Raw genomic sequence first — 26,500 nt, 5'->3', positions numbered from 1 at the left:
AAAGGTCAATAGAACAAATGGCCGATGACACGAAAACATCAGTGGGTCAACATGACGGACGACAATTAACACGCATTCAACTTTACATACAGGAACACTTCCGATCGAATAAGATTTCGCTTCGATCTATAGTTATATCGGGATTGCTCTCTTCAGTTGAGGAAATATTGGTCGCATTCTTTCCAAGGATCATTCCATAAAAGCGATGGTTACTTTATATGCTTTTGAGAGCAAGATTCCTGAAATACTATTTTTGTTACGAACCAATATGCCGTTTTAATGATCGAATTATTCAGATCCTAAGGTGAAATATAAATAACATACATGTAGCGACTGTGTCATCTACAACTGCAACAACTACGACGGTTAAGGACACAATAAATCAAACGCGAAGTATTTTCTTTCTCCAAGCTAAGCTTGGATTAATTCTTTGGTGTGTGGATGTTTGTAATGATTGAAAGTGTTTGTATTAGTTCATATTTCACATGCATCTCGAAATAATTATTATTGTGCAGCTATGAATGAACCTCTGTTGTAATTGTTTTTGTTTACAACTAGCAAATACCCACCTAAGTCTTCAAACGTTTTTTTCAAGACTAAACGACAAGCACAACATAATCATACCTCTGTGAGACCAATCTGATTTGCGATCTTCTCCAAGCAGTCCAGCCCTAAAGCATCTCTACCAACTGTCACCTCTACAAAGGTTTTGCCGGGTATTTCGACAACAGCGAAAATTTCTTTCATTAAGTCATCTTTCGAAGGTTTCGCGCATATGCCAAACGGCATATCTATCCTGCAACACGAAATACAGCGCAAGAAGTTTGAACTATTTTTCACAAGAACGAACAACACTATCTGTTCCGCTTATCTTCACTATCCCGTTTATCTATATGCCGTCCGTGGACTGGTGCCCAGATACTTCTCATTTCCGGTTTCCCTTAAGTTTCGCTGTTCCGGTGGAAGAAGAACAGAAAGTGATCACACCAAAACTTCCGGATTGACTACGCCCATAGACTGAAAGGAGACGATAGTAGCAAGCAAAAGTTTGACAAGGTCAAAGAGGAACACATAATTTTGGACTTCGTGGGTTTTGACTAAAAGGAATAGGACTTTAACTCGGCGAGGAAGCGATTGAAATTACGAGCAAATTCGGGCAAGGCAAGAGAAAAGATCGGAATCTCCACAATTATTGTATTGTTGTTGTCATTAAAATTATTATTAGTAGTAGTAGTTTTTGTTGTTGTTGTCGTTGTCGTTGTTGTTGTTGTTGTTGTAGCATTCGCTGCCTCTATTTTTCTGCAATCTTTCTCTCTGTGTTAATTGTTTCTCCCTCATTTCCAACGTGTTTTGTGTTTCGGCTTTAGTTCTTTTTAATTCTGCTTAGAAGATTAAATTGAATAACATCCTGTGCTACGATGATTTGCAAAAAGAACCTTGAGAGAGGAAATGCTGAAGGCAGAGGTCGAATGCGATACATCGTTGTTGTTGACAAAGAGGCGAGTAAACGACACACGCAAGGGCATGCATGACATTCCTATTTGACAAAAAGGAAGAGCCTAAAGATAGCTTGATACTCTGGTGCACGTCCATCAAGAATTTTTTTAACAGAACTTGAATGTGTCTTTGAAGCGGAGATTTTGACCACCATGCTTTCTCTTTCCTTCTCACGTACAGCTCACATAGAAGATGGCCTGAGGCAGTCGCTCCTCAGGCAGTCTTTTCACATGCTTTGTTGCGATGCTGTTATGATGGCTTCTGCACTGTCAGCTCCAGCACGCTTGGGAACATCGACATCAGGAACTCGGTCTTTCCAGCTGATGAGAAGTAATTGACATTTAAATCCCGTACTAGAGATCAGGCTAGCCTATCTTTCTGAGAAACTGTTATGAGTGAAATTACACAAGTCATACGATACAAGGTCCCCAGAGGACCAGGTCTCGGATGCCTTGTCGTCTTCCTATCCCACGCACTAACAACATGAAGCGAATGTTCTTTTGCAACACTCTTTATTAAATTGTGGAATCATTTTAGCGACAGAGACTAAAATTTAACAGAAATTATTTTGATTTTATCTCGTATAGCTTCACACCTGACAGTTTTAAAATAGATTGTAATTTTTAGTTTATTTTCTTAATTAGCTATTTAGTATGCTTAATTTTAATATTCCAGTATTCGAAATAGTATCTAGTACTTTTCTTTAAACCCCTTTTACACACGCACAAAATTGGCACGGCACTCCAAAATCGCTTAGCACACCTCCAGAGATGTGTTCGGCACCCCTATAATTTCTGGCACGGGTGCCTAATATGCCTTCTGCCTTTTCTGTTTAAGCCCGAAAAATTTACCGTGCCTTTCTAGGAAAGCATAGGTACGGTATCGAGATTTGGGAATGCCGGGCTAGATTTTAGTGCTAGTGTAAAGCGGGCTTTAGTAGACCTTAGTATTTCAGTTAGTTGTTGTAACTTAGTTTGTAAGGGCATAAGGGCAACTGCAGTTCCGACTGTGATTAGGCACCGTATTGAAATAACGTGGCATCATCATCAGCACATGAAAAAATACTCTGTCGGTATGTCAACATCTTGGAGGACCAATCCCTGCATCGAAAGAAGTGGAGAGGAAAAGGTGAGAATGTTAAGAAAAAAAGTGCAGGTCACCAGGGAGAGAAGAATATTATATCAACGGACACACATAGTCAGATATTCAATTCCTGATTGCGACAACTTTGTCTCCACCTGCGGACGCCGCTGCAGAACGAAGGCTGATCTCGTGGCCCCCCGAAGAGCATGTCAATTCATTTAAACTCACACAGAAATAATAATTAATACAAATTAGCGCTTAAAATATAAAATAAAGAGATTGCGAAGAAAAAGAAATTTTACAATTGAAGGTTCATTGTCCAGAGTTTGGGACACCTAAATAGTTCATGGAACTAACCGAGGAGGTGACCCAAAACAAGTATTACTTCATTAATTAAATAGGAGTTAAAGATAATATAATCGTAAAACATTACGAATCAATAATAGTATTATAACCATCAATCACAGAATTTTTGATATATTGACGAAAACTGGAAAACGGCTTGAGTTTCTTAACATCAATGGATAATGAATTCCAAAGTTTTGGATCAGTGTAACTGAGGAAAAAGAATGCCGTATTGAGTGGTATAAACAGATGTAACCGTGACAAACAGATTATCAATCTGTGATTCACGTGTATTATATTAATGAATAGAAGATACTGGGTTAAAAAAATTTAAAAAAATTAGAAGGGCTTAGTTTATGGTACCACTGATAAACAAAAGAGAGAATTTCAAGATGAATTACATCAGAGAATTTCAGGAGTCTGAGAGACTTCATTGGTGGCTCAGAATGTGATCTAGGGTCGGAAAAAGTCATTATTCTGACGACTCGTTTTTGTAAAGTAGTTAATGGTTTTAGGTAGGTTGGGTATGTGAGACCCCAAACTTGAATACCATAAGTAAGAAAGGGGTAAATTAGGGAATAGTAAAGCATAATAAGTATATCAGCATTAACATAGTACCTTAATTTGGAAAATATGCCTACAGTTTTCGATAGTTTTAAAGCAAAGTTCATTAACATGATTCTTCCAAGTCAAGTTTGAGTCAAGAGTGACACCTACGTATTTGACTGTGAAGACTTCTTGCCCTTTGAGCATCACGAACAGTCATCGTCGATTACGATGGCCTACCGACGACGACGACGGGTATCCTATTAGCACCTTAAATAGATGTACTCTTTCAAAGTTAAATTCTATCTAATAGTTTAGGGTAGCGCTTTTTACGATTGATAAATTATTTGCTAGGTCTTTTAAGTATAGTTATTGCCTTAAGCAATATTTCAAAATTGTGGCGTAGAATCACTACCACAGAAACTGCTCTAAGGGACCTTTACCTCCTGGAAAGACTAGACAACTACGCAAAAGCGCAAACGAGTATGTTTTACCAAGAATAAATACATAGAGCGTTTTAAATCAGTTTTTACCAATAGGTGTCTTCTTTATTAATATCATATATTATTATATAGGCAAACTGGTCCGAGATGAAAAGGAGAATTCTGATTGGTTCTCTAAGCATCCGAATTTTTGCAACACGGAACATTTTCTGCTTTCATCTTCTCGGACATAAAAAGAAATATGCGAGAAATGTTTTCATTTAGTCATGTCGGAGTTCCAGTACAAATCATCTTGTTTCCATAACCGTTAACAGAAGCAAACGAAGAGGCGAGGCAAGACTCAAGGAATAGAAAACCCTGCGCAATAGTCACTATAATAAAAACCTTATTGAACTAGCTTGTTCGGTCCGTACCGGGAAAATATTGGTCTCGTTCCTTTTTTGCAAGTTAGAGCCTGAAAATAAAATAAAACAAAAATAAAGAACTCGACCAATATTTTCCCAGTATGGACCTCACGCTTGCCCAATATCATTTAAGCAAAAAACCTAAAAATCGAGTTTTACCCAATTTTTCACCTGATTTTACATACAATAGGCAGATTTGGTCGTTTTAGGCTGAAAAGTGGATTTTTCAGCAAAAAATCTTGTTACTTTCTTAACCCTTTGGCTACTAGAGATTTGGCCGAAAAACACGTTTTGAAGCTAGTTGAGGGGTTTTTTGGTCACTGTCGTGCTGTTTAAGAGCTAAATCTCCCTACAAACCCGTTTCCAGGTTGTACACTCCGCCGCCTTTTCAGCCAGGTGCAAAATAAGCGCTTGCAAAGTTCGGGCATGCGCAGAAAACAAAATTTCGCACAACACTTTCGACTTTCACTTTTCGCTTTCTCTCCTTCCCTCTCTTTTCGCTTTCTTTGCCTCATTTTTTTTTGAACTTGCTGGGTATTTGGTAGGCTTTATTTTGGTGGGAAGAGTTTCTGAGAAACCTTTCATCATCTCAGAATTAGGTGCTCAGAAAGGTAGGTGGGTAATAGAGCAAGCTTTTCATGGAGATTTTCAGGTCAGTGTTACATGGTTTTTTTGGCCGTTTCTCCAGTTTCCTTGACTGAATTGTGCTCATTCTGGTATAGTTTGAAAGATCTCTTCTCCCTGCACAAGTTAGTGGACAAAGCTGTTCCTGACCGTTAAAAGTGATGACGTCACAAGGGGTAGATGGGACCGTGGATAAAGCTGGACGTATTTTGCCAGATAGTAATCAAAGGGTTAAAGAAGTGTCGGAAATCAGCTGAATTTAGGTGTCCATCCCCTCCTTTTGAAAATAGCATTGGATTGACAAGGACGGTAAAATGACATTCTTCAGTGATGTATATACCGGAAACAAATCTCTTTGAATCCAAACACATCAATGGCAATATTGCTTTGCCCTAGGTTTTTCCAAGAATGAATTAGGTAAGAGTATTTCTCTATCAATTTGCGGTCTTCAAGGCCCCAGCACGGTCACAAAAGGACTTATTTTTAGATACACTTTTCGCGGGAAAACAAACAAAGGGCCGCCACTTAAACCAATCAGGAGAAGCCATGTCACGCATGAATGTTTCCGTCATGTTTTTCAGGGACATGAACTAATTTTCACGGGAATGGATATTCTATAAAAGGTCTCATTTGTGACTGTGCTGGGGAGGCCACCCATGCCATAAGAACAGTCTTGTCTAATTCACTCTTGGTTTTTCTGACAGCCACAGGGAAATCGATATCATCCAAGTTATATTTTTAAGTTTGCTTTCATCGAAAAGTTTGATTTATCAGAGAATTTGATAGGTGAATTAATCACCGTAAGCAAGGTTTTAGGGTTAAGCTTAAGGTTCCTTGAGGGTGGTACGTGTTATCGAACCATCAATCCATAACTCTATTTACCCTCGGATTGCAAAATAGCTTGTTCTATCTAGCATCTCCGAGCATTTACCCTGTCAACCATGATATATTACAAAGAAAAGAACACACTGAACACCGGGAACTTTATGCCCAACTCCTTGGATCCTTGAACCTCATGGCGACCTCTTGTACTGTACGTAGTCCAACCTGTCGCGCGGACGATGATACACATTGGTTTATTTGGTCTATTTTTTCTCAATGCGCGACATTTTTCTCAAGCATAAGTTCTTGATAAATGGTTTTCAAGCCCTTGCGCTTATTTAAGTTATTTTATTTCATGTGTTAATTTTATGATATTTTAACCGTTTCAACTTTCAACCGGCTCCCATTGAGAAGAAAAATCTGGCGTTATAAAGAGTGAAACCTGGATCGCTCTTAGGGGACATGGGAAGTAGATGTTGTTAACCCTTTTTGAGTTTCACTCTCCCTTTGAGTTTCCCCTCCCCTTCCCCCACCTAAACCTTGCCCCATAGTGAAAGGCAAGACCGTCTGGAATTCGAAAAAAATCTGTCAAGTGTCATCCTCAGGGGGGGGGGGGGGGAAGCGGTTAAAATAAGCAAGGAAAGCCCTTTGGGGAGGAAGAGCATTGGGTTGCACGCGTTATATTTAAATTAAGACCAATGGGTGATGTAATCCGAGCAAACTAAGTATACACCCCGAGACAACGCCGTTTCATTGCTGTTTTGGTCAAGCTGAATGTTGTAAGCCCTTTGATCGACAACTTAACAGAAACCTCCTAAAATCACTGGCAATCGTCTTCCTTATTCTTTATCTCTTTAATTCTCAATTTGGTGCTTGATTGGAGCAAGTGAAGGTTACTGAACAGTAGGTTTGGAGATATAAACTGACTGACATAGAGGATATTATATGGCCGCTTGGGGATACAAATTTTATCTTCGAGGGCTGAAAGTATTTCTCACGAGTGAGCGAAGCTCACGAGTGAGGGATACTTTCAACACGAGAAGACAAAATTAGTATCCCAAGCGGCCATGTAATGTTTTGTTTATTATATAGATATTGATGAAATGTCCATGATGAAAAAGTGGTCACCAACCGTTAAAACACGCATGTTGTGTAACATGAAACAAGATATGAAAGTTATGAAAAACAAATCATAATAATGTAAAATTTTGCAATAAAAAATGTTAGTGTAGTAGAGAAGAATTATATTAAAGCACAAAAGTATCTTACAATGAAGAGGAAGCTCGCGTTTTATTGGCTAACCGTATTCGTTACCATGACAACACCTTTATTCTCACATGTGAAAGATAAAAATGATATGTTCACTGCGCGCGGTAAAGATATGATTTTTTAGTAAAAGGAAAAATCCTGGTATTTCATCAGTACCTATATAATAAAATAATATATTTAACAGAGGCCGCATCAGTTAAATCAATTCCTTGACTGAGCTGCTATTTGAGGGATTTAAAGAAAACAGAGGTAACGGAATGATGGAAAATCGGCAGATGGGATCGACATAAGTGACAATAGACGAAGATCAGTTAAAACGGAGCTTTGTTCAAGTATAAAATTGATACAGCAGTAAAAGAATATCAAAAAACGAGGAGACCATCGTGTAAAGGGAAAGCGACTAGCCTATTACCACCTTTAAGGCTACGCCTTTTGGCACATTTATATAATTGTAAAATAGAATGCTTAAATATGTTAGGCGGGTTCATACTTGGAACTTAAGAAGGCTATAAATTATTCCTGACTCCTACTTTGAATGTGAACGGGGTTCAGTCTTAGTTAAAGTACCTTACTTTGTACCCTTGGAAACGAGGTATCTTCAGAGAATTAGGCCAAAGCACGATCTCAAGTCTAGTCTTATCCCCCTAGATCAAAACACGATAAAGCGAAGAGGCGTCAAGCAAGTCTCAACTTGGGCCCTAGTATCTAGGCTTAATTTAGGCTCCAAAAAAGGATTCTTCAATTCATCTGAGTGCGTCTTCAACCTATGCAACATGAAGATCACCAACTGATTTAATCTAGGTAAAACGGATTCAACCTGAGAACGGATTTTACCGGCAACATTTACACGCTAGCTACAATACTCGTCACATTAGTTTGAACACCCACCCCCGTTTCCCCCTTCCTCCAATGTTGATTTCCACATTTACTAGTAGTCGCCCGAAAAATGTAAATTCCTCTTGAGTTGGTACCAGCTCCACATCGGCACCACTCGATATATTATTAACCGAACCTCACAAGACGTCGGCGACCCCACCTCTCTAGCTTTATTCCCTTCACTAACCGTTGTCACGCCTTCAAATGCCAACATCAGTACCAGTGCAAGGAAGATCGCCCTTATTTTGCTCGATTCTCGTCTCGATAATAATTAAAGCCCCCGATGTCATGTGTACGCTACGTTAATCAAAGTACACCAGTGTCAACTACTTTACATGGAAATGCGGTACACAGCATATTGAAGATGTTCCTTTACACACCACATAGTATTTATAATTATTTGGCCTTCTAAAAACTCTCCAACACATATTCCTTGATTATCATCATGTTCAGACCAACTGCCCACCTTTTTAAATACAAAGCATGCGAAGAAACATTCCGTTTATCTTAGTAACAAGTTGACTTCTTTTCTAAAGAGACTTGACTTCTGATCTACGCCTCTACAGATTTGCCAATTTCCTTGAAGCAAATACAGTAGCTGCCCCACAACCTTCAAGAGTTAGATATCACCGTGTAGAAATAAACTTCTTTCAGTTTTAGGCAGATGCAGCCTAGATTGGTCTTTGGTGGAAATTTGTAGCTCAATACAAGGGCACCCATTAAGCCAAAAGCCTTTGAGAGACATTTCTTGGCTCCCTGTGATGTATGAAGAATGTCTAAAGAGATGTTTTTATCACCTAGAATAATTTGGTCTATTCGGAAATCTTAGCTGAAAATTGAAGTGTCCGAACATTTTAGGGAATGATCTCTTCATTTGAAAAATTGCTAGCTGAACGTGCCTCGTAAGAACTTCCCAGCGAACCATTTGCTCATCCGAAACTGCTGCAATAGGTGACCCTTTTAAGTGCCAAGAATTTCCAGAATTTCCCTTCCGAAAACGTAGGGGACTACTTTTCCCTGGCTGCGAAACTTTTAGATGATGTTTTAGTAAAGAATTCTATATCTGTTTGGTAGCGTAGAGCCGAAATTCTTAGAACAGTTTGACTCTTCCGAACACATATTTCACCGAAGATTATCGTTGTTGCCCCTGTCAATTGTCATTGGAAACCTTGAGCCCTTGGGAAAGAAAATATAATGATGAATTTCTAAACGAAGCGGCAAAATATTTTAAGGAATTTACGGCGATTTTATCAAACTTTCCCATATCAATGAAAAAAAGAGTTGACCATTTTCGCTTTTAGAAGTTTTAATTGACTACGATCCAGAACTGAAGGCAAAAAAAGATTAGCTACTTAGAACAAAGGTAAGCGAAACTAAGGCGTTATGTTATGATATATTTAGACACAAAGGCCTTTAACTCTCAAATAGTATGAGCGTCATGACACCGCCTTTTTTGATGACAAGGAATCCAACTGTGCGCCTATTTCAGCGTTGAGTAGAAGAGACGTACACGTAAAGAATATCAGATAAATGGGTAAGTTGGTTTCTTCTCCAGAGAGACGGGCCTTCGACTCAAAGTCTGAGCATCACAATAAGGGTGTTTGGAAAATGCCTCAACGCCAAGTTACGATGGGACGTGAGGACGTGACTCGGTTCCGTGTCGCGCTCAATTTGTACCCCCAGGCTCGGATTTGATGCCAGTGGAAACTTCAATTGAATCACTATAAACATTTACTTTCGCCATCCGGCACACTGGCAGAATGCTTGAGCGCTTTTGGGCAATATGTGCCTTTAATCTGTCATCTTAGTCAAATCCCGACCTACAATCATTGTTTTCCAGGATTGTTCCAAAATCATTTTCAGCTGAATAACTTGTATTAACTTTCTCTTCTCAAGCACTTGAGAATACAATATGTAGGTGAAGGCCTTCAAAAAGTCTTTATGAGGGCCTTGGAAACGAGAAAATTTTTGTAGTGTATCCAGTTTACGAAAAATTGTTTTCCCGAATGTGGCACATTGTTCACTGAAATTATAATTGGCAAACGTTGTTTGTGAACCTCAAATACTAGGCGCCGGTCCGTGAACTTGCTGAAAAGAAGCATTAAAAGAAAGTCAGTTTGAAGAGCCGGTCTCAGTTTTTAAAAGTTGAAGGTCATAAACACTCTCATTTAACACGGAGTTAAAAGAAAATGCAAGAACCACTAAGATAAATGGCTGAATGGAAGATTAATTGGAAAGACGGGAGAATTCTAGAAGTCTGTAGTTTTGAAGAAAAGGTATACAGCCAAAAATCACCAACCGCTAGTCCAGCACATGGTCAAGAGGCTCCTTTATACATGTCACCAGTTCACTTGCATCTGTCCAGAGAAAGCATCGATATCGCTGCGAGATGACGTCTCCGGTAAGTGAGTTCGTAACTTATGTACTCGGAGCACAAGGAGCCCAAAAAACGTGATCCATTTCAGAAGCCATGATCACATTGAGAATCCTTGCCGCTCCCTCGAAGGGGTAATGACCATGCTGGCCTGAGACATTTTCAAAATTTCATTTTCCAATATTGTCCAGCAGGAGGAAAACCGATTTCAGAAAAACAGTGGAAATGATGACCCGTGTAAGCCCCCATAAATACGCATGACTGCATTCGAATATTAACCCATATGGTACAAATAAACCTCAGGGCACAATGCAAAATCAAAGGATTCCAACGGTGATTAATTAAAGAGTTTACTCTCTCACATTCTGCTGAGGATCAATACTTTCTGAAATTTCCGGTCCCCAAACGTATTAGATTAATTCCAATGTTTACTCATTCTGGGATCTCATAAGCTGGCAACATTGATGACAGGATTTTGTTTTGATTAAATTTGAGAACTTAATAATAGTTCAATTGAAAACGTTTTGTGAAACAAAAGCAAAGCACACGTCGGCTAAAGGTCGATAAATTCGTGCCGTGTTCACGCATGTATTCTCCGCGTATGCAGAGAACCTGTATTTGAAATGATGTGAAATGAAAGGTTTGGAAATGTGGATTACAGATAATATGAAGCAATAGCCCTTTCCACGGTTAGTTTTTCTCATTTGCATTACAATATAATCTAGCATTGTAGTTTTAACCCGAAATTGCCTCAAATTGTAATGCAAGTAAGAAAAACTAACCGTGAAAAGGGCAATTGTCAAAGAAAACTGATTCTAAAATGATTCGAACACATGATAAGCAAGTGGCTCCAGGCTTAGCTATCATGATCGTTTTCTGTGTTTTGTTTCGTCACCATTTCAATGTAGATTAAATTGCTTTATTGTTAGATAACAAACCGATCGTACAAACCGAGTCTGCTGCCCAAAACACCTTGAATTTCGATCGTCGAAAAATGGAAATCGACCATTTCGCATAGAGCTTTTTGACATGGCCTTGTGAACAAGCTCATTCAGGGGATTTCATGCATTATTTAGTCGACTTGTGCAAGGGATGATGAAACTGTTTAGAGGGTTGAGGCGAGCCATGAAGGGAAAGCTTTTTGGGACAACTTTTGCCCGGAAGAACTGCATTCACTAGTTATCGAGACTATATGTGAAGCTCTTAGCGACAGTTCGTGCCGGATAATCAAATTGTTCAGCTGAAAACTACTTAATTGATCAGGAGCTCATAATGGGGAACCTCTATCTCTCATACTTGGCCAAGGAGTGAGGCCCTTCCAGGAAACAGCGAGGGGAAGGGGGGCTTGTTCCCTTGTTCCCTTTAAATATTTGCATGTGTTCCGTTGTTCCCCAAATTACTTTCAAACTTGTTCCCAGCTTTTTGATCCCCAAAATTGTTTTTGTTCCCTAAAATATTTTGACATTGTTCCTCTGTTCCCCAGTTCAAATTAGCCATGTTCTCTTATTCCCCAGAACGCCCACTGTTGTAAAAGGCAATCAAAACAGAGCTATCTTAGCGTCAAGGGAAAAATGATACTATCCGTGGGAAAAACTGTTTCTAAAAATAAATGTACTCAGGAGAGGGTTGACTCAAGTTATTAGTTGAGATAGAGGCTCCCCTTGATGACCTCCTTGAATTGATTCAATAAATGCTAAGATCTTTCGCTTAGAAAATGTATCCAAACTAAAATTGCTTTTCGTTTCTTTTCTCTTTCTTGCTTTCAGCTTCTAATTTCAGTCCTTGTTCTTCGTTCTTTGCTCTCATCAACGAAAGCCCCACTAAACTACAGAATCACAAGTGAATCGACAACTACTCCACCACCCACTAACGCAGTAAGAGGTCTGGATACGGGTGCAAAGGGCGTGGTGACCCCTTCAATATGGGTGGATATCCGACTGGTAACTAGAAAAGGAATTCAACTGATCATGTTTGAAAACGGGACAGTGGCTGGAAGCTGGAATCAGTCCATTACGGAGAAGCTTGGTAGGTTCGGTACTGTCTTTTTCCATCAAAATTAAAAAAAGCAGGAGCGAGGGGAACCTCTATCTCCACTAATCCCTTGAGTCAACCCTTTCCCAGTAAATCCAGTTTTGGAAACAGATTTTCCAGCTGAGGTAGCTTTGTTATGATTGGCTTTCACAACAGTAGCCATGCTGAATCTCCCAAGGCAGGCGTTCTATGTCGAGAATTCTCCCAACTTCCCCGAGTGTTGAGGCTATGGAAACACGGAAAAAAGTCCTCTATTACTTTTATAAAATATTTCTCAAAGATAATTCGACAAATGAAGGAAACAAATGAAGAAAAATTCTTGATTGAAACAGATTTTCTTGATACACGCTCATATTTCCTACCAGCCAATCAAAACGCGCGTCTGACAACATATAACCAATCAAAATTCGTGTGATGTCACAGCCGTGTTTCCGCACTCTCATCTAAACACAGCTATTGACCAATGAGAGGGCGCTTACTATCCGAATCATTTTAAAATATAAATGTGATCGGGAAAGGGTTGATTCCTAGGCTCCCATTGATGAAAAAAATCAAAATCAACTCTTAGCCAAAGCATCTGGTTATACCTGAATCTTTGCTGACGTCATTGTCTCATTAACATACGAGTTTGCTGATAGACGGCATAATGCTATTCTCAAATTGGCTTTAAAAGATAAAAAAAAACGTGTTAAACTTAAGTAAATTTCAAATTTTTAGCATTGCGGCTTTGAAAACGAGCGAGTTATCAGCCATCAAAGCCCTAATGAGCCGATGTAATCTTTGTAAAATTTCGAATTTTCAAAGCGTCATTACTCAGAGACAATCTGGTAAATTGCGCACAAAGTTCCACTTATCCTTATCGTACTACACATAACACACGAAGAGCACTGCTAGGCGTATCCCTTCCTCACTCTCCCTATAATTAAATATTGGGGAGTTTAAGCAAAAGGGAGTATAAGCAAAGACGACTGCTACGGCTACGGCTACGGCAACGGCAACGCAAAAATATCATTGGTTAAATAAGGAAAAATAATCGTGCTGCACGTGCAGCACGAATTTCCGTGCATTTTTTGCCGTGCTCCACAAAACAGCAACGTGAAATCACCAAATTTTAGGTTTTGACGACAACGTGAGCATACAACAATGAGACAGTCATTTTCTCTTTTGACTTTAAAACCCTTCGCACCCATCCAGTTATAGGATAGTTAGCCTGTATTGTAGAAGGCGAACAAGACGGAATAATCGCAAAATACTTGCGATAGCGCTAAGTTATACTTTGGATTGACGCTTTCGTTGCCCTAGGCGTCGTCTTTGCTTAAACTCTCTATTGTTAGCGGCCAACGGAATACAGAAGGTCGTTGCAGCCTGAGGAAGGGAGTGGTCAAAGTGGCACGCAAACCTTGCAATTTTCCTCTTCAGGGATTTTCCGACTCCAGTCCCACGGGCCTGCATTGGTAAAGCTGAAAAGTTTGAAAACAATGAAATACATTGCAATCAGCAGCACGGGACTCATCTACTCCACGGTAAGCCACTTTGCGGTTGGCAGAAATAGTAATTATTATATTAACTAACATAAACAATAGTGTGGTTCAAATCAAAACAAATGTAAATTCGTGACTGCATCACAACACACGACAGATAATCAAATCGTCCAATCAGAAGCCTGTGACTAGGAGTATACGGATCGATTTTCCCGCAAAACCAAAATCATGAACCACACATTATTGCTATCCTAGTGATTGAGAATGGTCCCTTGGGCGATCCGAAACTTATTTAAAAACGGCTTCTCAATATGCGAGTCGCGCGCTCCTTGGTCAATGCAAATACATATAGCCGGTTTGAAGAAAGAAAAGGTATGTAAACCCCTGGGCCCGGTTTTTCGAAAGCCGATTAACTTAATCTAGGATTAGCGTAAACTTTGGTTTGCTTTTTTAACTTTTGGGTGAAAGCTTCTTTTGGTTATTTTCGGTTTTCAAGCTTGACTTCGTCTAATGTAAAATTTTGCCAAATATCAGCGTTGTACAACATTTGGGAGTAGAGAAATAAACTCCTTGGTTAATTTTTAATCTGGGATTAGCGTTAATCGGCTTTCGAACAACTGGGCCCAGGTCTCTGCATCCACAAGTCAAGTAGTCGAGGAGTGCACGGAGTTCCTGGTATTGTATTAAACCTGGACTCAACAGGGGCACTTTGCTAAGAGCCTCGCTCTGTTGTGAGACCATATCATCATGGTGAATTTATATAAATGAATAAGCAAACAAACATATAGAGAACAATTCTATTTTGCAATATTTTCCAGGCCAACTCGTCTAATCGAGAGGCGCTATTGAAGCATGCACAGGAGGAGAACTACTACTTCTCATTCAGTTCTCACTTGCATCCAGCTAACAGGAGTCAAGCGATCAGGAAGTGGCTGCTGGCAATCGGAAACAAAGGGGAAATGAGAAATGCTTCGAGGGTTCTGAGAGGTCACAAGTCACATCAATTTCTAATCACAGAAATAAGAAAGAGCACTAAAACATTTGATTGGGGCAAATTCTTACGCGCGGTGAGGGACAAGGCACGCTAAGATCAACAATGACATTTTCGTAATGATCAGGTGAAAAAGGATTCATCGGAACAACAAACGACTCATTAATCAGAAAACAATGGACACATCTGCACATGTAACGGAAACTGTAGCACTGGATCTAATCCTATTAAAAAGATCCTGGATTTGCCAACGAAACATTGAAGCTTTTGGAGGTAACGAGTAAATTTGCATATGGATTGATTTTGCCCAATGGCGCAAAGCGAAATACAGTGGGGCCCAGGTTTCCATGGGAGCTGTCGCTACGTTTTTCAAACCTATAACACCGGTAATTTGCCTCGGTGCCTATTCTTTTCAGTGTGTGGAGCCTTTAACCCTTTCCAATATCGAAACGTTCATTCTCCTAACTAATCCCATACGATTTTTTGTTGAGCAGTATTGGGAATATGGTGTTACATCAAGATCACACCCTTTAAGCTGATAATTATCTTCATTTCCAATGCCTGTCTGTCTAACATTTCATTGAAATTGCGAGGAGAATTTTACATGCTGATCAAAAAGTTAACTTCTCACGTTGATATTGAAGAAGTGTTACATGACAAAGTCAACATCTGGGAGCAGTGGTCATCAACCGCGCCTCCTGCCAGAGGAGCCTTATCTAAGCTTTCAGTCATTAATTGAAAACACATCTCGTTGAGCTGCGCTCTTCGTAATTCAGTCACTAATTGACTGCAAGGAAGGCTGAAATTTACTCAGGGCCTGTGAAATCATACCGTTATCTGAGAAAACTGTTCAGTCTAACCTCTTGCAGTGATGTCTCCACAAAGGCAGCACTTTCTCCTCAGTTGTTTGAAGACGAGTCGGAGTGGAACCCACAACCTTTTGCACGGTATTCAATGCTTTAACTACCGAGTCAGCCGGTGGACGCGAATGAAAAAGTGATGAATATATACCTCTTCCTATCCGAGTTCGAGGTCTGGCCCCAGTTGTTCAAAAGGTGGATAACGATATCCACCGGATCAATCACTATCCACTGGACAGTGATTTATTCTGCGGAAAGCGCTATCCATTGTTTGAACAACTGGGGGACACGTTTTGACCCGTTGATTTACACCCCAATTGCGAAGCACGCGGGCCATAAAGAAACGGATCCACTCAAAAAAGTAAGGGCCGAGAAAACGAAATTAACAAGACATCTGGCCCTAGTCGTTCAAGCGATGGAAAGCGCTAGCCGCCGAATAAATCGCTATCCAGTGGATAAGTCATAGTGAAACCAATTGCGCTGTACAATGGATAGTGATTTATCCGGTGGATAGCGCTACCCATTTTTCGAACAACTGGGACCTGCTATATATCTGAGGTAGTCACGCGCGCGGGAAAGGAACCTTAGTTGAAGTTACGCGGAAGCTTCAACTGTATAAATGCCTTTTTAAAATAGTTGCTTGCAATAATATATTCAAAGAGTTTCACAAGTTCACATGAAAAACTTGCTAGAAAATGTTGCATCAAAATTTCAAATTCAGCGGGATGTAGTGTAGAATACGGCCAGCTAAATTAGCCCATCATATAGGGCATTTTGGGAATATAATAAGAGCCGATACCAGATCACTGAAAAATTATCCTTGATCCCTCGATAACACCAAACAGAATCCAATAATTTAGAATTTGAATCCGAAGACTTTGTGAATAGAATTCGACTTATTTAGTCTCCTTAGAAAATAAGCACAATAAATACAAAAACATCCATTCAGTTTTGTGGTTTATACACAGCATTTCCCACGGTGGACTCAACTTAGTTGCTTGTCCAAACCACCACGACACAATGATTACATACAGTTTAAACAAAATCCCTAAAATTACCTTTAAATTCCCTGATTATTTACAGTTCATAATCTAAACTTTAAATCTATCTTTATTTCTAAAATATATATTTATACCTTGCACGCTCTACGGGCCTATCACTTTCGCTGTAAGACAATAATAATTTGAATGTCAGTTGCGGCTTTTAAAAAACGCGCAAGTTGATTGGCTTAAAAATATCCCTGCTGCACTCTCGACCAATCAGGCAAAAGCCACACCACTGCAGATATTTGGTTTGCGATATGATTTGCTCATTTAACTGTCTGTACTTGGCCAAAGTTTGGTTTTAACGTCACTCAAGTGAAAACCGCCCTAAAAAGTTCCTTTGAACTAGCATAAACAATCCTTCCTGAAGTAGGGATCTCATGAAAACGAAAAAAATTCCAAAACCCTAAAAATAGAAACACGACTTACTTCAAGATTGATTTTGTGTTTAAAAAAATGTCATCTTGAAAATCAACCTTTCCATTGAAAGGTGCTTATTAAAGTTTTCCGTCCTTTCAAAAACAGTTTTACTTGGTTATCTATCCCGAATGAGTATCATCATCATATCTTTACTTACCCTTGGATTTTAGAGTAGATTGGTCGGTGTAGCTAATATCTCCGAGTCTTTACCCACCCAACCATGATACATCACAGAGGACAGACCACAACACCGAGAACTCCATGCCCTACTCTTTGCGAACAATGTGTGGGGTTTTTTATGTGTCCCACAGGGTTATGAACATTGAAGGGTTGTGAGACGGGGACTATGGTTTATCGTCCTTACCAGAGAAGACTAGAAAGTCTATTTGCAGATGTCATTACAAAGCCAGCACTTTCTCCTCAGTCATTTAAAGGGGGTATGTCACGCAAAATTATGTAATTTCATGACACCCAAAACTGCCCAAAAAGTAGAATGAAACATTGCAATAAGCACTTTAAGTGCCCTTGTGACCAAAAAATCAAGTCTTGTATTTCTTTGGATTTCAAAACTATGTTAACTAAACACTAAGAGACCAAAGTTTTAAGCCTTGATTTCAAAGACATCTGTTTACTTTAAATGTAATTTTCCTACTTAATAGTCCACCATTACTAACTTTAAGATCTTGAGAGAGCTGGATCGAGTATAAAATGAAGTCAAAGGCTCACTAGTTTTAGAATGCCATGCGTGTGTACACCCACCGCAGAATTAATATGCAGCACGCGAATTTCGGGCTTTCAGAATTTTAAACTCGCGCTCTGCATACATAATAGGCTGCATTCCCACGCTGAAGTTTTAAGCTAGTGAACCTTTGACGTCGCTTTTCCCTGGATCCAACCCTCTGAGGTCCAATCGGTCAGGTTTCAACGTGAGTAATGACGGACCCTGAAATCCAAAACTTACACTCAAAGTAAACGGCCTTTGGATACAAATCAAAGCTCAAAATTTTGCCAGTCAGGTGTTAAGCAAACACACTTTCAAAATCTGAAGGAAAAAAGGAAGCGATTTTTTTATGACAGGGGCACTTTAAAATTGTTGAACAACATAAAAGAAATACAGTAAAAGGAAAGAGAAGCACGGATGGACACAAATGGACAAGATTGAAACGGATTGCATTTGGATAATCTTGAAAAAGGTCGGCCCTTTAAAGACCCTGAGTGTTGGTCCGGCCGGAGTTGAACTCACGACCTCCCAGTCCTGACCTCCCGACCCTGAGTGAAAAGCAAAAGGCGAATCTTTGCTGACGTCATTGGTTACATTTTGTCTCATTAACAAGCGATTTTGCTGACAGAAGGCATCATGTTATTTACAAATTGACTTCAAAAGGTAAAAAAACGTGTTAAAGTTAGTGAAATATCCAATTTGAAAGGGACAGTTTCACGGTTTTGCGCATGTCCAAGCTTTAGCGCTATCAGTTGTAAATTTTACGGTTTCTTACTGAACCAGATGATGTTAATTAAACACAGAGAGTATTAAAGCAAATACACTGAATGACTAAGGCTCAAATTTGGTGGAAGACCCTGCGGGTTTACACAGAAAATATCGAATTTAGTTTTGACCTCGAATTTATTGTACGGGTCGAAAATTTATTCTACGCACGAGTTGTCATAAAGCACGAGTAATCTATCCGCATGCTGTAGGTTCATAACACAAAGGAAATGATTACAAAAGTAATTCCAATGAGTAATCAATTACTATGGGATTGTTTCAATTTCCTGCATCAGTGCTTTCGATTGTTTCAATAACAATGAAATTAAATGGGCTGACGTGACAGTTTGCCCATGCGCAGAGACGTGAAACTCTCCCTTTAAGCCTTTTGGCTTTGATAACGAGCGAGTCATTAGCCATCAAAAACTGATGTACGAATGTATTGGCATACATTCTTTGTAAAATTTTGAATTTTTAAAGCGACATTACTCAGAGATTTTCTAGCAAATTGTGCTCAAAGTTTCAGAGATAGTTCATTATGCAATGGACTTTCAATATTCAGTAATGATTTTTTGGCTGATTGATTAGAAAACGAAGGGCTTATGCTAATGAGGCAAAAATGGAAACAAAGATTCCCCTGTTGCTTGAATATAAACCGATGGTTCATCCTCGGTGTAAAAACTTGTGAAACTTACGGATGACCTACACAAAAGAAAACAAAAGAGCAAAAAAACATCAAACAATAGCCTAACCCTATCCCGAGCTAACAAGACAAAGAAAAGGTTTCACAGGATTTTACACCGAGGTAAACCCCCATTTTTTCACACTGAGATAGAAAAATCGACTATTTTCAAACAACTTAAATTTCGAACATTAAGAGCTGCCGGGTATCTATAGCCTGCGTGCAGACAGTGTATGAGTTGAACGCTGATACAACGGTGCTATCAGCGTTCAATTCACACACCGTCTGCACGCTGGCTAGGTAGCTACTGCTTGATAAAATTAATCTTAATGCCCACAGTAAACATGTTACTTCAACATGACAACGTCAACGAAAACGTCGAGGAAAAATGCTACCTACGCTTTCTAAACTCTTTCGTGATTGTTCCAATTTACTCAACTTACACACCACAAGCCAAAATACACAATAACAAAATTGCTAGGAACGTTGTTTTAAGCAAGAGAGAAAAACAAACTTTGCCGCTGTGTGTTCACGTTTACAATAGAATTTGAGGTTTGGTCATTTCACCGCGGTTGCAGTTTTGTAGAGAATGGACAGAAATAAACAAGAGTTCAAAACGCACGAGCAGAGGCATTATTTTGCTTACTACAAGGTATTGTTTGGCGGCGTTTCCATTGACGTCGCCGTCATAAATTCCAAGGTCTCTTAAATTGTTTTGTGGTGACGTTCTGTGTGTTGTCGCAGCCGCCATCGTTGGGAAACTCCAGGCTCAGCTGAATGATGAGCGTTATTTGGGATAGACGAGAAGGACATTGCCTCTTACACTTCGGTTACATGAAGTTAACTTTATACTTACAAAATTTTTTCGTCAATTTAATTTGAAAAAGCACGCTATTACGTTCCAAGATTTTTAAAGAACATGAGGGTCGAGAAGAATGAACCTGGACCATAAGCGACATAACCACAAGACCATCGAAGATAGCCGATGAGCAAGTGCGAGTTTTCATAATATTTAAATAGAGATACCCATCACCAAAATTGAAAGCTAACCGCGGTTTAAAATGGGTGCTTAAACTTAAATACTTGAAGGTCAGCGCTATTCGGAGTGGGTGCTTTGAATTAAACACTGTTGATCACCGCTATAAAAAAATACTTGAATACGGTGCATGGGAATATTACGTTGGTGATCTTCTAATCTATGTTAATGTACATCGTGTAATTGTCACGAGATATCCAATGTCCTTCTCGTCCATCCCTTACAGCATTGACCCAGCTGAATATCGATTTCGAGGTGTCAACTCCTTGGTATGACTACATATAAGCGCAACGAAATGCCACTGCCCTACCACAGGCTTGTTTCACGGTTCACGGTGTACAGTTTTCCTACCAGTTCTCCAAGACATTGCGGAATTCCTCGATCTTCATTTGCTATTACCGTCCTTTTATACAGCGGCATCCCTTTGGACGTGTCATACCATGATATCAACGTCATTTGCCACGCAGAGTGACGTCAGAGTTTTCTTAATACGTAATGCTGTAAGTCTGGCCTGGCTGTTTTCGTACCAACATTCTTTCATGACCTTGGACAGGGACTGCAATGCCTACAAATACACATTAATTTGATCATTAGATTCTGATGATGATCCTTATGGAAGCAGTGTGGCCCAGCGGTTAGGGCGCTTGCCCTGAGGTCCGGAGATCCCGGGTTCCAAGACCCGCTCTGACCACATGTTTGAACCTGATAATACTTGGTTCAGCCTCCCAGCTGCATTTGTAAATAGGCAACCAGTTTCCCTCCGGACGGTTGGGACTCTTAACAGTTGTTGTTGGTGGTGGGTGGGGGTGTTGGGTGGAGGTGGAGAGTGGGAGTGTATTGTAGTAAATGTGCGCTCAGTTGACCGCTCCCAACAAGGGCTTTTCAGGATCAACCGGCTCAACGGGATCGGACCGAATGCATGTGAAGGCGCCCATGGCTGCCGCCATACGATCCATGTGTGATCTCGGAGCACCGCAAACCCAGCCAGATGTAAATGACTGGGAGTCGATTTTGAGGAGGGAGGAAAACCGGAGTACCCGGAGAAAAACCCTCAGAGTCAGGTTGAGATCGACTGAAACTCAGCCCACATACGACCCGAGGCCAGAGTTGAACCTGGGTCACAGAGGTGGGAGGCACGATTGATGACCACTAAACCACCATGACTCCCCATGTAGTAGCCTCCCGGATGCCATCCGTGGCTCAGAAATATCTCTCAAAAGTCATTGGGTACTGTGACTGAATTTCGTGTAACACAAAATTATTCAAATAGATGACATGTTGTTTCCCGCGTGATTCGCCAGAGTGCATTCAGCCAGTCAGATCACACAATTGGACAAACCGTCATTTGAAAAACAAACCACTGCAACGACTACGGCAAATGTGGGCCTTTTAATAAGCTAGAACCAACTCCAGAATTATACATGTAACAATTTCCATACCTCATTTTGAAGCCATCGATTGGCGATTAAAGGCCGAAACTTCTCCACACAGACAGCTTGTTTCATGTCTTCAATGCTAGGGTCACAGGCTACCCGATCAAAATATGGTAGCTGGTACTCGTCACATACTCCTCCAGTCTGGCATTTTCTAGCTACCTCCCATAAAACAAGACCAAAAGCATACACATCACCACGTTTATAACAATCGAAATGCCTGACATAAACATTTTCTTCTAGAAACTCTGGCGGCATATAACGCTTGGTACCAACTCTGTTGCCATGAGGAACATCCACTGTGTCACTCACGGAGTTATGGCGCACAGCAAGCCCAAGATCTCCTATACAACATGTTCCTGCAATACACAACGGTAACAGTATCTATTAACATACATTGGTTTTTGTAATTTTGTCATATGCAGACAGTGTATGAGTTGTACAAAAATTTGGTTATATCAACGGAGTTGAATAATGTAAATTGGCCACCGTACAGAGATTCTAAAAGCTGACGTTTCGAGCGTTAGCCCTTCGTCAGAGCGAATCGGATTCGCTCTGACGAAGGGCTAACGCTCGAAACGTCAGCTTTTAGAATCTCTGTACGGTGGCCAATTTACATTATCAACTCCGTTGATAAAACCAAATTTTTGTATACTACTTCCCCACCGACGCAGCACCACAGTTTCTTTAGAAACTACCCCTTCATTCAGTGTATGAGGTGAACAGGTTGACAGGTTTTGTGCAGTGCAGAGAGCACTGGCTTTCCATGAATGTGGCCTACATGTAGGGTAAATTCCCATACGAAGGAAGGTCGTAGGTTCGACTCCTGCAAAGGAACACTGGGTTTCCCTGAGTCACCCATTGAAAAATATCATCTCTTCCATATTTGATATCCTTGATGTGAGCTAAAGCATCAAGTTGTGAGTTTGTCGCGTTTTGACCACCATGTACCCTGTTAGCAGTCTCCTTCGATCTTCCAAGATAAGTCGGGAAGAGGAAGGAGACTCTGCCAGCTGACTCGACAATTCATATTGAGTATGCGTTAAAAATTCAAATGTATTTTGGTGTCAGTCACGCGTGACCAGTACCGTAAATACCCGAGGATAAACCGCACCTTGAATTTACCAGCTCAAATATTTAAAAAGTTTTTGAAAGAAATCAAAAGAAATCCGAAGTCGAGTCTTTAGAAGTCTTTTTCATCCACTGTTCATCAAATGGAAACTCACTATTAACATTGAAACAGAAAATAATTCAAAGTCTTACGCACAAATTTAGCACTTTAATCTAATTAACATCGTTTCTACCAACTTTGACATATTATTGATCTTTTTCTGGTACCAAATTTGTTGACAGGAATTTCTTCATTCAACACAGTTTTTCCCTAGATTTTTGCATTACAACAAGAACGTGAGCGGAACGTTCGTAGCTTAGTAATCAGGCATTAGATTGGACGTTAGATGGAAAACTGGACACCGGAAGCAGCCTTTTTCAAATGTTCCTGCAGATAAGCCGCACCCTTGATTTCTAAAGACGATTTTTGGGAAAAGGTGAAGGTTATCTACGGGTGTTTACGGTAACTGCAAAACAAACAGTCAGGATATTTTCGAACAACTCTGGCAAACACACGACAACCAAGGAAGGGTGAAGGTTATCTACGGGTGTTTACGGTAACTGCAAAACAAACAGTCAGGATATTTTCGAACAACTCTGGCAAACACACGACAACCAAGGAATCATTTCCTTGGAAATGCATTCATAGTTTTGCCATTTCAGTTTTTAATAAAAAAAAAATTTAGGTTTCTATCTGCCAGTCCAGTTTCTGTAAACCAACATACAGAGGAAATACTCATGGGAATTTAGACATTAAAAAATTGCCACCCTGGTTTGACAAGTTGAAACTGGACTGATTCATTCATTTCTTTGGATGAGTGGCAAATTAAAGAAAGTCTAGGCGGCTGGCAGTCTCCTTCCTATTCCCAATTTTCCTTGGAAGATTGAAGGAGACTGGGCTCGCAGGGTAGTTTTAACCATACATACCATTTCTTTTCACCAGGATATTTTTGCTCTTCAAATCCCGATGTGCAATAGCAGGTTTTCCTTGGGTACCAACAATCTCAATGTGCAAGTGTGCTAGACCACTGGCAATTGAGACAACTAACTTGAGCATTGCCTCCACATCCAGTGTAGCCAGTTGAAGGTAGTCGTACAAGGAACCACGCTCCAAGTAATCTGTCACAAGCCACAACTGAGTCCACGCCCCATTGTCTTTATTGTCTGCTGCTACAAAGCCTGAGAAATAAAGGTAAACATTGGTAAACTAGTTGATACCACTTGTGACCATAAAAACTGATTGGTGGTACAGATGATTAATTTATGCATGCATACAAATCATTATTACATGTACATGTATTCCAATTTATTTTATGTGATGTGAAAAGCGTTTCTGTGTTTGATCTTGGTGTCACATAAGACGGTACCTGCACACACACACATACATATATATTATATATCTTTTTGGTCACAAAAAACCAGCAATTCTTTGTTGCAGAGTATTTCTCATATAGAGCTTTGCATTTAGAGCCATATCTTGTATGAGTTGTACATGAAGTCATTCTCAGTTGGTTTTGATAGTAAAAATGCTTGAGTTAATTTATGTAAGGGGCCTTTCATTTAATAGCGAATGGAGGGGGGAGGGTGGTAAAATTACATGGAAAGTCCTTCATACATTACCCAACCCCCTTCCATAGCAATGGCTATTTAAGCCAGCATTACACCTCAACCCCTCCCCTCTCTCTCTCACCCAACTTATGTAATAATTATGAAAGCAGAACAGCTCAGCCAGATCATCCAATGCATTCATAATGTTGTATTAGAATGTTTATATTTAACATTTTCAACTAAACAATCATCTTTATCCTTAGAAATAATGACTAGTATTGGGTTGAAGCATATGTGGTAGGCAGCAGGCTAAATTAGTGTCAAGAAAATAAAAGACTTGTACCTTTGCTTCATTCAGCTTTGAAGTCACCAGAGTGAATTGGGAAAGCCAACAACTTCCCCTCCCCCCCAAAAGGCACTTTCAAATAATTTAAATTATGCTTTTCAAAGTACATTTTGTGCTATTAATTAAAAGTGTGTGAAACAGATTGTCTTGTGTTATTTAGTCATTATTATCGTGGGGAAAGAAAAGTGAGTCAAGGGATACAGAAGTTGTCTTTTGTTTATCCTGGGTTATCAGACGTGATTCACCAGCTGGCAACCAGTTCTAAAAATCTAGTTGCCAGCAATGAATTTTTGGTCGCATTGGTGACCAGTGAGTCACAATTTCAAGCCATGTTAATACTTTCCCAAAATAACGTAACCCCCCTACAATTTTTCCAGCCCTTCAAGGGCTGATAAAATAATGAAAGCCCGGCCCTAAGCCTAAATAATGTCAAAAGTACAGTTCAACGAAACAAGACCATACCCAAAAGATTTTCATGTCGTAACATGGTTGTTTGATATATCTCTGCTTCACGAAACCACGAACACTCATCTCGTGACGAAAATATCTTAACTGCAACACTTTGCCCTCTCCACAGACCCTTGTACACTTCACCATAACGACCTTTGCCAATGAGTCCCACCAAATGGATTTGCCTTGCGATAGTGCGCTGAACCAAAAGAGGTAACCCAGAGCCACTTCCTGTTGATATTCATGTACTTTGTAACATTAATAATAATTTAATAATGGATTTAACCCTTTGACTCCCAAGCCAGCCTGAATCGGCCATACTTATTTTACTTGTCAATGGGGAACCCCCCGGGAGTCAATGGGTTAAATTAATCACTTGCTGAAAAATGTCCCCATTGACCCTTTGACTCCCAAGCTGGTCTGAACCAGCCTTACTTACTCCGTCTAACGCCAGATGATTTTACTTGTCAATGGTGAACCCCTGGGAGACAGTGGGTTAAAAATTGCTGGAAAACACATTAAAGTGCTGCTCACTTCCTTTTTTCCTTCAGATTTTGAAAGTGTGACTGCTCAACACTTGACTGGCAAAATTCTGAGCTTTGATTTCTATCCAAAGGTTGTTTACTTTGAGTGTAAGTTTTGGATTTTTGGTCCACCATTCCTCATATTCCAAACTGACCGATGGGACCTCAGCGAGTTGGATCTAGGGAAAAGTGACGTCATTTACGGGGAACTCTCCAGCTTAAAATTTCAGCATGTAAACACAGCATATTATATGTGAAAAATATGAGTTTAAAAGTCTGAAAGCCAGAAACTTCTGTGCTGCATGTTAATTAAGGCGTGTACACACACATTGCATTCTGAAACTAATGAGTCTTTGACGTCATTTTCTCCACTATCCAGCTCTCTCAAGATTTAAAAGTTAGTAATGGCGGACCATTAAACAGGAAAGTTCTAGTTTAAATAAACAGGTGTCTTTTTGAAATCAAGGCACAAAACTTAGGTCACATAATTTTTAGTTAACTTACCATCAAAGACAAATTTAGTTGAAATTGTGTTTGAACAGTTCACTTTAAGTGTGAAATAACACTACAATTGAAATCATGCTCTAAAATAGGTAGCAAATGCTTTGGGCTTGAATCTAATTACTGGTACTGGCATTTCGGGACGTAAGTGTATTAAAAATGTATGTTACCATAGTTTCTCTGTTATAAGGCGCAGACTTTTTTTCTTGGGGCTTGTTGGCCCCAAATGTGATCTAAACTCAAGGTGCACCTTATAGCCACATATCCTCTTGGAA

The 26,500-nt window shown here is 39.9% G+C and overlaps 3 protein-coding genes across 4 annotated transcripts in view; 1 reads left to right on the top strand and 2 right to left on the bottom strand.

Moving 5' to 3' along the window:
- LOC138049578 (tyrosine-protein phosphatase non-receptor type 21-like) overlaps nucleotides 1-893 on the bottom strand; it is a 50,750-nt gene extending 49,857 nt beyond the window's left edge. The window contains exon 1 of one of the 2 annotated variants that reach the window (XM_068895923.1): nucleotides 625-893. In XM_068895923.1, coding sequence (XP_068752024.1) covers nucleotides 625-789 — 165 coding nt within the window. In that variant the 5' untranslated portion in view covers nucleotides 790-893. The remainder of the gene's footprint in view (nucleotides 1-624) is intronic. The other variant, XM_068895922.1, reaches the window with a different exon arrangement.
- Nucleotides 894-10,298: 9,405 nt separating this feature from the next.
- LOC138048429 (fibroblast growth factor 1-like) lies at nucleotides 10,299-15,879 on the top strand. The gene is made up of 4 exons (XM_068894622.1): nucleotides 10,299-10,310; nucleotides 12,050-12,308; nucleotides 13,734-13,837; nucleotides 14,614-15,879. Exons 1-4 carry the CDS (start codon nucleotides 10,299-10,301, stop codon nucleotides 14,881-14,883), a joined length of 645 nt encoding a protein of 214 aa, XP_068750723.1. The 3' UTR covers nucleotides 14,884-15,879.
- A 711-nt stretch (nucleotides 15,880-16,590) lies between these two features.
- Nucleotides 16,591-26,500, bottom strand: part of LOC138049577 (activin receptor type-1C-like) — a 45,912-nt gene continuing 36,002 nt past the window's right edge. Inside the window, exons 4-7 of the mRNA XM_068895921.1 lie at nucleotides 25,213-25,431; nucleotides 23,784-24,035; nucleotides 21,753-22,105; nucleotides 16,591-20,878 (exon numbers count right to left, since the gene is read on the bottom strand). Coding sequence (XP_068752022.1) covers nucleotides 20,747-20,878; nucleotides 21,753-22,105; nucleotides 23,784-24,035; nucleotides 25,213-25,431 — 956 coding nt within the window. The 3' untranslated portion in view covers nucleotides 16,591-20,746. The remainder of the gene's footprint in view (nucleotides 20,879-21,752; nucleotides 22,106-23,783; nucleotides 24,036-25,212; nucleotides 25,432-26,500) is intronic.

This window comes from Montipora capricornis, chromosome 5 (assembly GCF_036669925.1).
Source record: "Montipora capricornis isolate CH-2021 chromosome 5, ASM3666992v2, whole genome shotgun sequence".
NCBI classification, from domain to species: Eukaryota; Metazoa; Cnidaria; class Anthozoa; order Scleractinia; family Acroporidae; genus Montipora; species Montipora capricornis.
Note: the sequence above shows the minus strand (reverse complement) of the source record. Positions and strands in the feature narration are given on the sequence as shown.

Excerpts from the sequence above, each read along its gene's own strand:
- LOC138048429 (XM_068894622.1), top strand. Across the intron at positions 12,309-13,733 it reads GTCCATTACGGAGAAGCTTG|GGATTTTCCGACTCCAGTCC; the intron begins GTAGGTTCGGTA and ends TTTCCTCTTCAG. Across the intron at positions 13,838-14,613 it reads CGGGACTCATCTACTCCACG|GCCAACTCGTCTAATCGAGA; the intron begins GTAAGCCACTTT and ends AATATTTTCCAG.